At 36.3% G+C, this 18,431-nt stretch overlaps 1 protein-coding gene across 1 annotated transcript in view; it reads left to right on the top strand.

Annotated features, from left to right (window-relative positions):
• Positions 1-4,827: 4,827 nt before the first annotated feature.
• The window catches only part of LOC139150968 (TPR repeat-containing protein DDB_G0287407-like), a 58,555-nt gene continuing 44,951 nt past the window's right edge, over positions 4,828-18,431 (top strand). Inside the window, exons 1-7 of the mRNA XM_070723453.1 lie at positions 4,828-5,185; positions 11,603-11,854; positions 12,355-12,528; positions 14,371-14,514; positions 15,786-16,074; positions 16,510-16,617; positions 17,566-17,843. Of these exons, the coding sequence (XP_070579554.1) occupies positions 5,177-5,185; positions 11,603-11,854; positions 12,355-12,528; positions 14,371-14,514; positions 15,786-16,074; positions 16,510-16,617; positions 17,566-17,843 (1,254 nt within the window). The 5' untranslated portion in view covers positions 4,828-5,176. The remainder of the gene's footprint in view (positions 5,186-11,602; positions 11,855-12,354; positions 12,529-14,370; positions 14,515-15,785; positions 16,075-16,509; positions 16,618-17,565; positions 17,844-18,431) is intronic.

Genomic DNA, 18,431 nt, shown 5'->3' with positions numbered 1-18,431 from the left:
ACATGTGCGAGTTCTCATCTTTTGCTCAAGTTCTTGGTTTCTATGAGGAAAATTTAGTTCGTTTTCGAAAGAACAAAAAGAAGGGGTCTCTGAGCAAATTTTGGTACCAGATAAACAAATTACTCAATATATTCACCGACATTTGAAATTCAAAATGACTGCCATCCCTGTGATAACTACAGGTGAAATTAAATTTGCAATTTTCATAAAGAGAGCCGTTGAAAATATTTTATACACGATGAGCCTCACAATGGGCTCCAACAAGTGGTGGACTAAAAAGGTGTCGTAAAAGTTTGAGAGTCCGAATAATTGTCCCAAAGAGGTGTTCTACTTTAAGGCAAATAATAGCGGTTATAATACATGTAATGCTTTGTTTGTGAAGCATCCACATAACTGTCAGTGACCATAGATAATGGATAATATGCGGCAAACGGGGAAAATCATATATATGGCCAAAAAAGGATTTGTTTTCTCCTCCCCTTGCTCGTCTATATGAACTATGCATTAGCAGTTTGGTTTTTTTTTTTTTTTGGTTTCTTTGGGTTTTTTTGGGTTTTGTTTTTTTTTTTGCATTCAAGTAACAGATAAATATGTAATATTATCTGTAGGGCCACATGCAGGTACTTTATATAACATTTTGAACAGTTATTATCACCGTCATCAAGCTGTAGCGTGGGGTGATCACTGAATTGTCGGTGTATGTATACATGTCTGATTTGTTACTTCACTACTTGGTATAAGGAGACCCTATACATGTACTTTTTTCAGCCAAAAAAGATTTGATATCACACATGAAACAAAGTACACTAAATCTAAAACAATGGCTAAATGATAAAATGTTTAAGCATTTATATGATGAGTTTTTTGAAAAGAGAAGTTTTTTAAAGAAAATGACAGAGATTACGGTACTAAAATGTACCTGAGCAACATTCTAGTCAACTCAAGACAATTTTGACCGAAGGATCCCTTTGACCAGCAATCGGAGAACAGTTTTTCAAGAATATGTTACAGTATCCATCATTTAGACGGAACACATGATGACACATTCCTATGTATTTTTTGGCTTTACAGATTCGATAGCGGCACCTTTAAAACTTGCCATGAAACTTAGTCGTAACACGATAGTGTCCCTCCCACTCCTAGGTGGCGCTATTCACAAAGTACTCATCAGGGAGAGGAACCCTCCTCCAATCCTATGTTATGCAATTAAAATGTTATCTTTCCTGATGGATGAATACATTATATTTCACTTATAAGAAGATGAACAAAGCTGAGGATTTTATCACAAAGTTTTCAAGCCTTGTAAGACTTCAAGGAGAAGGATGCATCCTCAATGCATTAATGTAGATTTTTTTATTTGCGACTGTTGAAATAAATTTATCTTTTTCAAAAAACTGATACAATTGCATTATTTTTTCTCACTATCTGCGTTTAAAACCACTCCTTTTTAATTTTTGTTTGCTTGAATTCTGTAGACTTGACGTTTCAGGTTGATGAGGGACATATCTGCTATCAACGTTTTATTCGTGAATAAATATAACTTTTAAAAAAAATAACGGGTAGGACCTGCCGACACAGTGACGTGTTGGATATTTCATTGTAGCAGAGGCCCTAGCTGGTACTTGAACGACGGAACGTCACCAATTTGATTTCTCGTCTGTCTCATCTTCAATTTCATTGTAGTGTGTTCCAGGCGTTTCCGACATCTCTGTTACTATGTACACTGTGATACAAGCATTACGCCCTCACCCTTACAGAGTTAATTGAGGGATACTCCGGATCCCCGGGGCGGTACCACTGAAAGGGTGTACAGATGATGTACCGCCAGACTGAACACTTTCCCCTCTTCGCCTTTTGACCGACGAAATATTGACAAGCGTTGACTTTTGACACCTGTTTTTTACTCCAGCACAATTTATGACCAAAAGTAAGCACTTTTGACCCATCATCTTACTGGAAAATTCACCTTTTTGTAATTCTCCTTTCTTTCTGACGATTTTATTTTCGTGCCAATAAAGTCTTCATAACTGGTTCGCATGTGTTTGTGCTTGGTGCTTGCCTGCGTGTTTATTTATTTATTTATTTATTTATTTTTTTGCTACATTGACTTTGCCAAGCACGATGCATAATCACATATTTCGTACTTCACTTCTTTGCCAGCAGAGAGGGTTCTTTGGACCAGGAGCGTCGAAAGCCTGTAAGTACAACCGCCCTCAGACATTTGGCACTGTGCGCATGCGTCGAGTGTGTGACAGCGAATTAGGATTTCTGGTAATAAAAACGAAAGTAAATGATCGGCTCGCTGATGTGGACGCTGTACAAAAGTTCTGAGAGGTTGATATTATTCTCCAATATCAGAAGCTTTGTCATTCATTGTGAAGCGTCAGCTGGCCATCGTCTGTTGTCAACTTTGAGGATATTTGAAACCTCTTCTAACAAGCCACTTGTAGAATTCTTGTGTACATATTTGGTACAGACTGTTTGTTCAAAAAACCCAACATTCGTGCATGTACATCTTAAGTAATATTTTCACATTTTGTTAGTAAAATAAAACTCTAAATCACGTGACCAATAACTTCTATGGTTTCCTGATTGGTTCTTAGGGATGATTCTATTCATTTTTGTTCACATAATTGTGATATTTGCATTTAATTTCATCATCTTCGGTCGAAATACACTTTTCTCGTCTCCTAGCTTTCATATGTAGCAAAGATCTGCTCAAAGGATGAAGAACTTTTCCCCGGGAACTTTTCCTATATTATTCTTTTTAGGCCACATAAAACACTGAATTACGTACAATTTTGTCCCCCTTGGACCATCTTGGCAGGTGCAGCATGTTAGCAGTGTACTATACGTACGTTCTGGTACACTACTGAAGTTATCAAATGGTTCGCGATTGCCCTTTCATATATCGTCCTTATTAGTTGGTTAACTTTGGGCCTGATGATTTCGCCCTCATTGATTGGATCATGGGTCGGGTAATTTCGTCCTCATTGATTGGTTCGGGTCTGGTAATTTCCTCATGATTGGTTCATGGGTCTGGTAATTTCGTCCTGATTGATTGATTCGTGGGTCTGGTAATTTCGTCCTCATTGATTGGTTCATGGGTCTGGTAATTTCGTTCATATGGATTGTTCATAGGTCTTTTAATTTCGTTACTTTGACTGGCCACGACTATTGAACCTTTGATTGTCCTATCTCACCATCCACGTGAAAGCAGGTAAGGGAGACAGTGCGTCTCTTAAAAGAAACGGTAAAGGATGAGATGTCCACCGCAAAATGCTATTTTCTAACCCCTAACAATACTGTAAACATATGTCTTGCCGTGATGATATTCAATCAATAGTGAAAGTTCCAATTACTTTAGTGAAGATTCCACCATGAGTAATGGGCCGTAATGACATGTGTACACCAAAAATGTTAGTTTCACAACTGGGCGAGGGAGGGGGCGAATAAGGTCGATGTGAACTGAAGATTATCATATGCTTCAGAGTGATTCTTGACCGCGGAGTGACGTCAGCAGGTGAAACGCATGTGAGGTAGGTGAATGAGAGATCAAACGATACAGAAGAGCGAATGTTTCAGAAATTGTGTGAAAAAAGCAGAGCTAAAAGTTGTATCATCTATGCATGTTGAAACTTTGAATATTGGTTTGGTGGTTGAAAAATCCGAACTTCAATTATTTGCTTTCACCACGTTGCTACGCGAAAAATGACGTAAGAACCCTTAAGCACGTACCCGGATATGGCCCGCGGTCGAGAATTGTAATGTGGGAAGGTTGTCTGAATATTGACACTTTGTTTTCCCTGACAGTATGCCCTTGTCTATTATGATCTCCGTTACCAGCAACGATCATCTTTGATACAACCATTCCGGAGATAATTCTAAAAGTTCGTTAAAATATGCACGTTATTGTAAGTTATTGTAACAGCAGTTCAGTTTTTATTGATACGGGCAATATCTGTTTTGAGTTTTATCAAATTTTGGCCGGTCACCATTATTACGATATACAGTCTGAATGGAGCTCTTCATTTGCATATTTAAATGAGAATTACCTTCAAATTCGAACAGTGCCCTCTTGTCTCCCAATATGCAAATTAGCAATTAGATAACATAAAATGCTTCATGTCTTTCACAGCTCTATTACTATCTTTGATGTATGTGACAACTTTAAATTTCATTAATTTTGGCAAAGTCCTTCGCGCTATCACTTATTGTAAAGTTCGTTAAATATTGAAATTAGCGATATCATTGACACGAGACTACTTGAAAAATATGCACTAAATGTAGTATAGGATGAGTACTTATGCGAATTGGCATATCAAAAACTATGCAAACCACGCCTATGCAAAACTATAGTCAGTTTCTATTCTGCCATTTTCAAACGACACAAACAGAAACGCATAATAGCGTTGGTGTATGAGCTAAAAAAGAGTGCAAAAATGGTACGTGATTGGTGGAAGGCAACGAAATGGAAATCGTCAGATATGAAAAAGGGGCTGTCATTAATAGGGTGAAAAATCTCAGTCTATGAGGAAAACATTGAAAAAAATGTAACATTCAGAAATTCTCAGTTGTTGAATAAAATATTCCATGCCCTTACGGTTCCGAAGCGGTAATTTAAATATCTAAACAGATTTTTTAAACAATGCCCTGGGGTACTTTGAGTTACGAGGGAAATGAAAATGAAAATTGCTATCGTGATTTCTAGTCACGTATGCAGAAAAACAATTAAAGTATGTTGTCTTTCTGATCAAATCGTCTACCTACGGCAAATGGTATCGTCCATTCCCATTCGACTGAGACACAGCAGCGAATCGCGCGAAGCCCTCTTGCGTCAGGTTGCGTCAATGGTTTTCATAAAGTATATGACCCCGAAATGACACCGTTGAGATGGACAATCCTTTGTTGATTGGAAGTATTTGTAATGGCCACCACCTTTATATTATTATCATGAAACCAAAGAACCAAAAACTGTTCGGGGCCCTGCAGATAAATCAATAGTTTGAAACAACCGCGGTGTCGGTGCCCTGACTCTCAGTTTCTGGAACAACCTGAACGATTTCGACTTTTGAATCCAGAGAGGCGCGCCAACAGACGACTACAACAATATACTCTCGTGTCAAAGCTGTCATCTGAAAAAAGCAGCGTGTTTCATATATGATCACGGAACACCATGGCAACGGTGAGTAACACAATTGTAGGACATGGATAGACATGTGTCTGTACAATACGTAAAAGGCTGTGTGATTTTCTCTCTATGTGTATGCAGGTAGTTTTATCCGTGCTGTGCTGAGAGTATCAGCGCTCACTGTCATTTTCGAAGCGAGGAGGTAAAAGTTTACCTCCATGGAGGTACCAGTAACTCCATGGTCGAATTCATGTGGCCGTAATCCCCATACAGAGTCCCTATGTTCGCAAATGGCACTTCCATAACGGATCTTTTAAAATTGATAATAAAGAACTCACGTGATATGATGCTAGTGTTACCATGACATTGACAATGTCCTTTCCGCCGAAGCTACAAATCGGAGGTCAAGTTTGTGTGATATCATTGGCATTCAGAAAAAAATTGTCATTTTCCATTGTTTCAATCTTAGAATATATGCATTTTTGTATCTTTTGACCTGCAAATGGCAAGGAAAACAAACACGATTATTGCAAGATATGTTCATTTAATTATCATTCATTTTTATGCAACAAATATTAATATCAAAACTTAAGAAACTGTTGTTATGGAGCCAGCATTCCGACAGACATCAAAACAGAAATATTTGGATTTAAACAAACATACATCTGGTTTTCGCATTTTTAGGAAAGAATGTAGTACGGTATGTATACACAGCAAAGAAGTCTATGAAAGGTTTCTGTAGTGTAAAATGACTTGTCCTCGGTGACAGCGTCTTTTCTTCACAACAGTGACTATTCACACAAACCACTGAATGGATTACTGCCGTTGTCAATACTGGGTGGTGCTCTTATACAAACACTTTGATGTACAAATGTCAAGATATACATTGAAATTTGCCTGTGTTGTGAGTGATTGTTTTGACAACATGGTCTGTAACCAACTTAGAGTTACAGCTGACCACTGGATCCCATTGCTGTAAACAGTAAAGTAACTATGATGTCTGCACACAATTATATAAAAGCAATGAACCACTTTTTTGTCAAGGGAAACATGTAGAGTACCATAAATAGGTCAAGTTCACAATTAATGTTGTTGTTCTCTCATTAATATGCAAAAGTAAATGTTTGTCTGGATTTCTAGATTTCGCTTTTGAAAATTACACATGCAAAAATGCCAAAAACACATCTTAGTAGGCGACTGCCCCGGGCGACTGCTAGTGTTCAATAAATACACGACTCCGGGTACAAGCTGCAAAAAGCAGCGATGCATGCAGCATTGATAAAATTTGTCCTCATTTCAGGCTGCAGAGTCTGATGTCACGTGTGTACATTTATATTTAGTAACAAACCTGTAACTGTGAACAGCCCTTGCACACATCAAGTGAGCAGGGAAATTTCTTTCTTGGCACCATACATTGGTGGCACTATTTTTCTAACCTTGATAAAATGGGATTACTCCCACAAAATGTCACCAAACATTGAAGATGAATTGGAGATTGAGAATGTATAAGTCTATGGTGGCACTATTTTTCTAACCTTGATAAAATGGGATTACTCCCACAAAATGTCACCAAACATTGAAGATAAATTTGAGATTGAGAATGTATAAGTCTGTGCTTAATAGACTAGATATGCGAGAGAGAGAGAGAGAGAGAGAGAGAGAGAGAGATGTCCTCTCGGGTAAAGTTATGGTGTTTGATGCTAAAAGCAGAGCATACCAAATAATAAATAATATCCGTTACTTAAGTTTATTCGTTTCATGGATCCTGCAGTCATCAGACAGACAAATTGAAATTTGACAAGCAAAACTTTATATGTGTCAGTACGTGGAGACCAAATCAGAACACTTGCTTAACAGGTTGGACTTGTATTGATTATAAATAGCTTCTCTGTTAGACAAAGATTGCATTTCATAGACACATTTGGGACATGATTTGCACATGGTGTGTTCAAATGTGTTGTCACCTAAGCCTCGGCCGATGTAATGTTTCACATCATCACTGCCACTGCTAGGACATGCTCCCTGGAGTAGGCAATTGTACTTGATACAGCAACTACATCATTGAGTATTTGTTTTTATTGTGCTGGGTGACCTGTTTGTTGTCTGATTTCATAACACTGCTGCCATGTTCTGCATGCAGCCGTAGCTTAATTTGACTGCATTTCTGTTGAGAAATTTTATTAATTTACAATCTTTCAGGAAATATTACTCAAAAAGACAGAAGAATTCCTTTCCAACATTGGTTTTAACACTTTTTGGGAATGATGAATGAACCGTGTAATTCTATGCTGTCTGTTTGTGTGTTTTGTTTTCTTCAGCAGCTTGTCAACACTTGTGTATTTCAACTGGCCATTGTATCCACTGGCCTTTAAGTGCCTCGCCCACTGTAAATATTACTGCATGCCTTGTTGAACAGGCCTTCATTGCTGGATATTGAGGAGAAGCTCTTTCCATCTGTATTGTGGATGTGTATAATTATAGGGTGGTTGGATTCCTTTTTGACATATTCCATGTCATGAGGTTTTCTCTACAGGGTGAGGTAGTATTGCCCATGGTATGCTCAAGTTTAGAGTTGCACCTATCAAGGTACCCACGCCATGGATACGTCTGTTTACAACGATGGTTACTTTCAGGCCGTGGTCATTGAACATCTTTCATAAGTCCTATTTCATTCTCTCTGCTTTTCCTGCCAGTGGTGTTCTTTTTTACACACAAGCCATCATCTCTTTACAGACCAATATTGTTTTTATCGAAGTATGAAGCATTTATTATGTTGAGAATATAAAGCTGCACAAGTTCACTTACCTGAGCTCCGTCGTAACTTCCCATTGTTACATCATGGCAATATGACACTACCATTTTTATACTGTTCATTATTTGCTGTCCCAAGCAGTGTCTGCGTTGACTTTATTCATTCACCCTTGTCTTGACAATATTTCAAAAACTGGGATTTTTCTGAAATTGTGATGTGATCCTGAAATCAGTGTAATGGTTATTTTTCCCACGAGAAGTTATTAAAAAAATGGCTGTCTGTTTTTATATTGTGAATTCTTCAATTCTTCAGAGTTTTATGAGTAGATATAAAACATAACAAAGTAAAGTAAAGCAAGATACAGGCTTATTAACCTTTTGAGTGCCAAAGTCTATTAATGTCCCCTACATAAAATAAACCCCTGTCAATTTTTCTCAGATTTTTGCCAAAATTTTGAAAAACACTGTAGCCAATGAAATGCGATGTTCATTTGGTCCAAAATTATCAAAAAATTACAGAAAAATTCATAAAAATTGAAAAAATTTTGCACTAAAATTTTAGCAGCAGATAATTACAGCACTCAAAGGGTTAAAAACTAAAAAATATATAAAAGTTAGCTCGAATGACATCATGGTACGTGAAACCATAATCAAATAAGTGTACAGTAGTCTACTTAGTGCACCAATGGAATTTACCTTAAGTTCTACTTGAAAAACTGTTGCCAAGCATTAAGTGTGAACTATCACAACACAGTTGTATATTAATGGAAGGTCATAGGTCAGGAGGCATCTCCTTCATGTGGAAATAACAACTGATAACAAGTCAAGAGTAAAGAAATGTATTATCACTGCGCTTTACAATGTTTTACAACTTAAACTTTAAACAACATCTGCTTGATAAAAGCCTATAAAAATCCAATGTGATGGTGATTTTTTCATTCGATAACATGCCTAAACTATTGCCTACACTCTTGTAATTTAATCTTATGTGCACTTCAGAGCTCTATTGTGCATGCTCATGTACTTGACATTTACATCTTCTACGGTATGTCTTCATTTAACACCAAGATGAGTCTAATAGCCACACAGTCTTTTACGTATATTATAAGTCATGGAAATATGACACTACCATTTTTGAACTGTTCCTTTTTTGCTGTCCCAAAGGCTCTCTCTGCATTGACTTTATTCTTTCACCGAGATTTTTCTTAAACTGTGATGTGATCTTGAAAATCAGTATCACCTTTTAATTGTTATTTTTCCCATTCAAAATTATTAAAAAATAGCTGTTTGTTTTCATATTGTGAATTCCTAATTTCTTCACAGTTTTATTAGTAGAAAGTAAAGTAAGATACAAACTTAAAGGCACCCATATTACATTGACCATCAATGAAGATAAGGAACTGGTCAGTTATTTAAACCTCTCTCGGTATGAACCATTTTATTGGCCCCATAGGGTGGCACCACACTAGGGAACAATGTCATCACTCTGTCACTGTCAGTGTGTGTCAGTCAGTCTATCTGTCTGTCCGTCAATCTGTCTGTTGACAAAATTATTGCACTCAATGTGACCAGCTTACGTTGAGTGTCGGGATGATTATCTAGTACTGACTGGAATCTTAAAAATGTTGCTTTTACAATTGAGAAAATAATTATATAAGTATGATTTTTCATAAATTTCAAAAATTGAAATTAATAACAGTGTCATTACTTTGATATTTAGTACAAATGTTGGTAGAGACTTTGATTTGATATTTGTTCTAATTAGCATAAAATTTGCATATCTGCATGTTTTTTGATAATTTTTATGCATTTTTTGTTTAAGTCTTCTGTTCAGCAATATCATATCCAGCTGGTCTTGTATTTTGTTTTTAGGTTCTTTTGGATGACCTTTTTATATGTTATTTTGATATATGTAAATAGTCATGTTATTTTCATAGATAATGAAGGGTTTGCCTGAAATGTTTGATCCCTTCAGTTTAATATTCAATTTAAACATTTTCAAGCTCATAGTCTTTGAGCAAGTTAACTTTGCACAATACTCATCGGCTTAAGTGTTATATGGGAGGGATAGAGAAATTAACTGCAAGGTATTCCCCAAAAGGGTCAGTTTGTCTGATATGTAGTTGGTATGATATTGAGGAAGTAGTGAATTCAACGGTGCAGAGAGAGCATGTTAAATGATACCAGTCAACAATAGTGATGTGTTTTTAAGCACTAGGTGTTAAAGGTGTTAAAAGGCCAGTGGCTTTAACTTTTTAGAATTCTTTTATAATTTTTGTTTTGAATGTCCTTTTCTAATCTTGTCCTACTCCCCAAAGCACATAAAACACATTATTTAGCTTATCAACACACAATACATATACATTTGTGTAAAATGCACTGTTATTCATTACATATCAATTCTAGTCTGGACCAGAATTCACTTGTCAACGATAACAATGCAGTTTACACACGTACAGGCTGAGTTGACAATCTGACTATACTGTGCATCTGAACATGCTTAGGGAGTTTCTGAGAACAAAAAATTTTAATTGGTAATAAAAGCAAAAAGGGTGAAAAAACCATCAAAAAAGTTACAGCTACTGCCATTTGAAAAAATCTTCATTTGAAGTACAAAGGATATGAGTCAGTATACCGGTCCATGTTGCTGGATTAGCTCTGTCTGCAGACCAGGATATTGTTCTATATCAAATAGTTCTGAATTTTAGCAGAAAAATTGTCTAATCTATCAAATCCAATGGAAACAAATGAGTATTCAAGCTCTCAGGTAATCTGACATCATCTTTTCAAGCATAGAGAGCTGTCCATGGGTCCACAATGTCATTATAAATTTCAAAAGTGAAGTTTAGCCAATAAACCATTAAAGCTCAATCCCAAGCAGTGAACTGCTTGAATTCTTATGAGAATGTTGAAAAATCTCAGCTATTGTATACATTACTATAGGGAGAAATTTTAAAAAATTGAGGAAATAGGTTGAAATACGGTACCTTACATTGTTATAGTTTGCTTAAAATTTGCTTCACACATAAAAAATGTTAATGTTTTGACATTTGTAGAATTATATGAGCAAATGTTCTGTCAAGACATTTCTGTCATCAAGTGTATCAAACTTAATACCATTGCCTTAATCATAAATTGATAGATAATGCGATCTTAACCCATTTTCCTGTCAAACAGTTAACTGTATCACTTTCCCATCTGCCAAGTCAGTAAAAAGCAGTATTGAGCCAAAACCATATATTTTCCCCTGATGGGCCCACTTGACTTGGTCTGTTATAGCAGCTGTAGTCTGTAAAAATCATGTTTACTGTATATTAGTTTTCAGGGGCCTTCAAATGTTCATTATCTTGGTAAAAAGCACCATATGGGACATGTTTTATGTCAGATTTTAACCAACGTGACCCTATGGTGTAAACTTGGTAGGATAAGGGCTATATAAGGATAAATATTCAGACATCCATAAAAAATTTAAAGTTTAGTTAGTGTGTACCAGTGGGCATATTGGGGTTTAAATACTGGTAAGGTGAACTTAACTTCTCAATATTGCTGTGATTTGCTTGCTCTGGTAAAACCATAGTGACTGTGGCTTTGAATGTGTGATCCTAAAGGGAATATTTTTTTCTTGAAGTCTCTCCTCTGCCCACCTCATCTTTACAGAAGAGACAGACATTTCTGAGGCCTTCATAATAACTCACAGTGTACTCTGTTATTTCCCTGCAGAAAGACAGTCAGAAACATACAATCCGTGTCTTCTTCAGCTCACCGTTTGGTGGCTTGGAAAAAGAACGGGAAGAACTGACCAAGAAATACTGGCCACAGTTGTCCAGTATGTGTAGCAAGGCAGGATACGAGTTTATTCCTGTTGATCTGAGATGGGGAATCACCACAGAGATTTCCACAAATGCCGGAACTGTGGAAGTATGTCTGCGTCAGATGGACATCTCTGATATGATTGTGGGATTCTTTGGACAGGTAATAAATGACAATTTGAAATTGCCAATAAGTTAAGATTACTTTGTGAAAGTTCATATGCACCTGAAGTGTAAAATAAATTTTGAACATTGATGAAGGGACTTACCTGAAGGTAAAGTGAGAATGCTTCATCAGGGTAAAGAGATATTTATCTGTTTTGTTTACTTATTTATTTATTCATTCCTTTATGTATCTGGTATCTCTCTGAGTATTTGTTTGTTTGTATTCTGTTTTTGTCAACACATCTGAAAAACACTTTTCCAAATCTTCTTTAGGAAACAAGAAGGTATTCCATAGGGCCCTTTTGTGGTTTTGTGAGGAAAATGGACCCCCTAGGATCATGTTGATTTGTGGCATTGATCAGTTTAGATCCACTTTTCTTTAGTCGTGCCTTTTTTATCCCTCTTATAAAACTACATATCTTCTATTCTACCCACATGTACATTTTAATGAAAATTTCATGACAGTATATGAACTTTCCCATTGGCTGTTTTCTGTAGCGGTATGGTTGGCATGGTGACAATGAGTTGCTGCAAAAGTCCATTGACACGGCAGCAGTGAAATATCCGTGGCTGGAGAATGTGAGGGACAAGTCAGTCACAGAAATGGAATTCTTACACGGACACCTCAATAATCCTGGAGAGAGAGCGGCATGCTTCTATTTCAGAGACAAGGTGAGCATGCGAAAATTTTCAGTGTTTGGAACCATATCTTTTAGCCAGTTAAACACTAGGACTGAAAGATCCATCGCTCAAGGACACTCTCTACACTGCCCCTCTAACTCTAAGAGGGGCGTAGAGAGCACCCCTTGAGTGATGGATCTTTCAGTCTTGTTTAAACACAATATGGTTCTGTTGTTATTTTGCAAAACTAAGAGACAACAGTAGATGATGCATGTGTGTGGAAATCAAGTGGAAGTTAAACAATATTATTGTTCACAAAATGTCTGAATTGTGATTTTTAAGTTGAGATGATATGTTTTTCAGGGAAGGCAAAAAGTTTCAAAGGACCCCAAAATTTACAAACATTGGTGTGTCCCTACCAATTTGAAATGCTGTTGATTCAAGAATGTTCTCTTCAACTCAAAGATTTTGTGCATGTTAATGAGTATTCTTTACAGCTGACGCTAGGACATTCAAAGACATTCCTGTGTTGAATGAAAGGGGTCAGAAATCTGAACAGTTGGATGGCACACTGAATATTGGGGATAACTTTATTCTTTGTTATGTATACTAATCTGCATACTGCAATTGGAACTGAAAGTGCGCAGATATTAGAACTAGTTATTGATTTCTGTTTGTATCTCATTTATCCTGGATCCAAGAGGCTTTCTGCTTTCTAAATCGTTGGTCCAAAACATTGTATTTTTAAAAGGTAAAATGCACGTCAGCGACAGATATATTTCACTCTCAAAACTTTCCAATACTTTTCTGATCTACCACTCGTGGGAGCTCATGTTAAAGCTCTGGGAGTAAGAAAAGTTTTTACGGTCATTAAGACAGTTTAAGTTAGAGGGTCCATTTTGAATTTGAAATATTTGTGAATGTTAGATAATTTGTTGTTTTTTTTATTAGCTCATATTTGGTTTTATATATAAATACCAAGAAGAGCTTATATGATGAGTCTGAGTGGCGTCTGTATGTCTGTATATTTGTGGGTATGTGCGGATGTATGTACGTCACACACAAAGGCTCCCATACCGCCAAAGCTACCGTCTCAGTATTTGGTGTACAGGTAGATGTAGGGGTTGAGATGTGAATTTGTTCAAATGAACACATCAGTGTCAAAAATGTGCAAATGAGGTAAGAAAAAGGGAAATACTGCAAGTGTGCAGGAGTGGTGGCAGTGAACTGAATCAGCCCACTCATCTGAATAAGAGGATTTTGACCTTTAAACTATTTGTATGCAGGGTACCTATTATGTTTGGGAGTGGTAGCAGTAACTGAAACAGCTAATTGTTCATTTCCTGTCATTGTTTATGAACAGATTATTAACAGATCTGCTGAAACCATATGGATGTCTATTTTTGTACATCCATGGTAGAAAGATTCTCTGCTATGCATGTTGCTAAAGTTGACCTTCAGTATCTAAAGTTTCAGACCTTTTTACTTTTGTCATTCTTAATTTTCTGGTTTAAATATTTCTTGTTGTTTTTCTGGTTGTACTGTGCAGAAATTGTCATAACATCAACGTATAATTTTCCTGCACTGAACAGATAGAAATAACACTTATTGTTGATCTTTGGTATGTACCAATTCTGATCAAATTTGAGCGACACCATATAATTGCGGTATTTTTAATAAACCTTGCACTGTTATCCCTGGTTTTATTCTTGATTGGTAAAGAGAATGGTTGAAAGTTTCATTGAGGAGAGTTTGAACAAAAATTTTAAATCCTTCACTGCCACGGCACTTACAACCTTAGCTGACTTGTGATGGCAAACAAATAGGAACACCATTAATATCATCATGTTGGCATACATGCATAGTTCATTGTCATAGACTTTCTCTTTGTAGGCATATGATGATGAACAGCTAGCTATGTATGAGGCAGAAGGTAATGAAATGGAAGCTAGGAAGTACCGTGCTGAAACAGACGGACCCAACGCAGCAGAACATCTCAGTGATTTGAAAAGAAGAGTGAAAGACACTGAAGACAAAGTGAGTCACAGTTCAGACATTTCATTCGGTACTTCAAAAGCTGTGATATTTATGGCATTATGTAATAGCAGAAGTTGTTGACAACTTTTGTGTATTTGCAACTTATGCATATTTGCAACATTGTGTATTCACAGCTTATGCATATTTGCAACTTATGTGTATTTGCAGCTTATGCAATTTGCAACTCATGCATACAGGTATTTGCAACTTTTGTGTATTTGCAACTTATGCATATTTGAAACTTTTATATATTTGCAACTTATGTGTACAGTGTATTTGCAAATTATATGTATTCACAACGCATGCATATTTGCAACACATGCGTATGTGCAATTCATGTATATTTTGCAACTTATGCATGTTTGCAACATGCATATTTGCAACTATGAACTGATATGTATGTACAACTGATGCATATTTGCAACTATGACTAAGAATTCACCTCATTCGATGTGTAGAAATGATAAAATCTTTTCAACTGATAGTCAGCAATGGTTGAACACGGTTCCCAATCTCACAATTGTTAACAAACTCTTATAAATTTTTGGTATGCTACTGTGTAGCATGTGACTCAAAAGTGAAACACTTGATTTTTCCTCAGTGAAACTTTCAACCATTTTCTTACCAAGAATAAAAATTAGAGGTCTTTGTACAAGTTTTAGCTATCAAGAAACAAATTACTGTATATTTGCTGATATTTGAAATTTAATTAGGCCAACATCCCTTTGACAACTCTACAGGAAAAAATAACACTTTTGATTTTAACAAAACTGTTAAAGCTGTGAGAAGTTGACTTACTCCAAGAGCTCTAAAAAGAGCTCTACAGGTGATGACTATACAAGTACTGTAAGGGTTTGAGAGTCTGAATATCTGTCTCAAGGCTTCTTCTACCGTAAAAGGGTGCAAAGAGATATTTGATTAGGAAAGGCACATAAAAGCTGCTTTATTATGATGGAAGATGATTATATATTCATATGTTTACATAATAATAAAACATATATCTTCAAGTACAAGTAATATCTGTTACTTAAGTTTCATGCATCTAGCAATCTTCAGACAGGTTTCTTGCCAGATTCATGAAGCTTGAGTAAGAGATGTGATTACTCTGTACTTGAAGTAATTTGTGTTATTATTTATATCGCTCTACATTTAGCATCAAGCACTGTAATTTCCCACAAGGACATCTTTACACCTTGATATATATTTACATATTTATACAGGGCGCCCTCTTTCAAGCTCATTTGTAAAGTCTTTTGTTTTTGTTTCTGCAGTGTCTGCAAGTTGTTGATAACTACTCAACCCCAGCATTAGGAGCCAGATTGATGTTTGAAACTATCAAAAAACATCTTCAGGAAACATTTCTTGCGTCACCTGTTGAGAAGGTTTCAGAATATGAAAAGGAACTACGTGCACATAGAGCATTTTACAAGAGTCGACTTGGAGTCGGAGTGAACCAAGAATACATTGGAGGTGACAGATACCTGAAGGAAGTTGATCGTCATGTGTTGTCAGATATTGAAGACTATGTTGATAAACCATTGCTCATCACTGGCACTTCAGGTATATTGGTGTATGTCTTATATGATAGGATAGCTGGCCTTTTATAGGTCTATGGCTGATTTTGATTGGATAGGTTGTGATGATGTCATTGAAATATTTGCATAATAATGGCTTGAGTAGACATTTCAAGACTGACTACACATTGCATTTCATATCACAATGTGTTTGTTTTTAAACAGTGAATAAAATGTCAAAAATTATAATCATCCCTTTAAAAATGTTTTTCAGGTTTTAATTGTCAAGTTTTTCCAAATCGATTTGTGTCTTTGGTAGTCTGCTGTGTGTCAGCGATACAGACAGAAAACACACATACCCAGAACAGTATTATTTCACATCCTCAAAAAGTTACTTAGTGCTTCGGTTGCCTTGGAATCAGTCATTTTGATAAATTCAGAGAAATAATGAGTCACCACACTTGATTTTTTGTTGGTACAGGCATTGGCAAGACAACAGTACTGGCAAACTGGGTGAGCAAACACCAAACCAGCCACCCTGATGACATCATCGCGTATCACTTTGTGGGATGTGCTCCCAGAAGTACAGGTCAGTCGCTGCATGATCAAATCGACACAGTCACATGGACAGATGGATGAAAACATTATTAAACTTTTATTCGTTCACGTACCTTGGCAGAAGGACAGAATTCGCTGACATTTACTCAAAGCTTAACAGATGAAATGTTCAGGTTGAGAAAAACAGATTTAATTGCTTAACAACTCCGATTTTCAGTTGCTAGGAAGACAGTGCAACAGAAAAAAGCAAACATACACATAGACTAATGGCAAATTAATGTTATAGACAACTTCCAAATTAATGTACAGGCTCACCTTTATATCAATTTAAAGTAGAAAAAGAGTAGAAGACTAAAAGATGTACTTACCCTGGTTGGCAGATTTTACTGAGAATGGATTTCTGACCTACCCATAGACAGACAGCAAGTAGAGGGACAGATAGATGAACAGACATGTAGACAGACTGATAGACATAAAGCTGGCTGACAGATAAGAGCTAAGATGTACTCAATGTAAGAGAGACAGAAGACTATTAAAAACTAGCAAAATTTTAGATGTGCATTAATTATTACTTTTCTAGAAATTGCACTATTGATTGACAGGTGATGAGTTTTTATCTGTTAGCTCTCTATATCTTTGAATGATTACTTACACAAAAAGTGAACAACCACATTTTTTGAAAGACTGCATCATGAATAGACAGAAATTGATAGACATACAGACAGACAAAGAACTTTGTCATGGAAACAGGGTAGGGAACTTTACAAGATAAAAGCACTGGGATATTTCAGTCTTTAATAACAACAAAGAATCAACCATGCTGTTAGTACTGTTGCTTGTATAGAGCAGTTTTCTGTAAGTGCACTGATGATTGGTGGGTATGTTGTGTTTAATGCCATTTAAGCCAATCAAATCATCCCTCTCTGAAGTTTTCTAGGTTATGTCACAAACTAACAGTTTTCATCATTGGTTGAGGTAGGTGAAAGTGACGTTCTGTCCAGACTGGTTGAAATGCTGAACAGAGAATATGAGAAATCTCAAGAAGGGAAGACTGAGGATGCGGATAAAGATGGAAATGCAGATGATACAGAGAAGAAGGAAACGCAAGAGAAAAAGAAGACATCGAAAGATAGGAACATGTTTGAGTTGTACAAAGAGCTGATGGAGGTGTTGACAAGCATTACTAATAGTGGTCACAAAGCTATCATTGTCATTGATGGACTTGATAAACTGGATGATGTGGGAAAGACAGCAAAGGTGAGACAAACATCCAACTTGAGGCTTCCTATAACAGAACATGTTTCACAAGTGAAAGAGACACAAACCTGAGGGAGAAATTTACAAGTAAAAGATACTCAAAGCTGCTTGCAAAATAATAAATTGTACATTCAGCATGGATGAGCAAATCATTTTAGTTCTTAATAATCTCCATAACCCAGAATCAAAATAAATAGAGTTCTGCTGTTTATCACTTTAATCACATTCAAATTTCTGTCTTCATCACTGATCCATTCAACCAATGAACTTATATTTACTGGTACTGACTGACTGACAACTAACAGTATTTGTGTTTTTGCATATCTCAGACTGCTGGATTTTCTCAACCCTTATTTTGTCTACCGATAACTTTTAAACTTAGGAAATGATTAAATGATTCTTGATAGAGGAAATTATGTTCACTAGGTAAGCAAATTTGATGTTTGACCAAATAACAAGATACGAGACACTGTTTTGTTGTTTTCTTTTAAGATGACATTCTCACAATTTTGAATTGTGAATCAGAAATATTGCTACCTATTACTTCAATGTTATGATGCCAAACATCTGTGTTTGTGCCATAAAATT

This window comes from Ptychodera flava, chromosome 15 (genome assembly GCF_041260155.1).
Source record: "Ptychodera flava strain L36383 chromosome 15, AS_Pfla_20210202, whole genome shotgun sequence".
NCBI classification, from domain to species: domain Eukaryota; kingdom Metazoa; phylum Hemichordata; class Enteropneusta; family Ptychoderidae; genus Ptychodera; species Ptychodera flava.
This window is presented reverse-complemented; position numbering and strand designations above follow the sequence as displayed.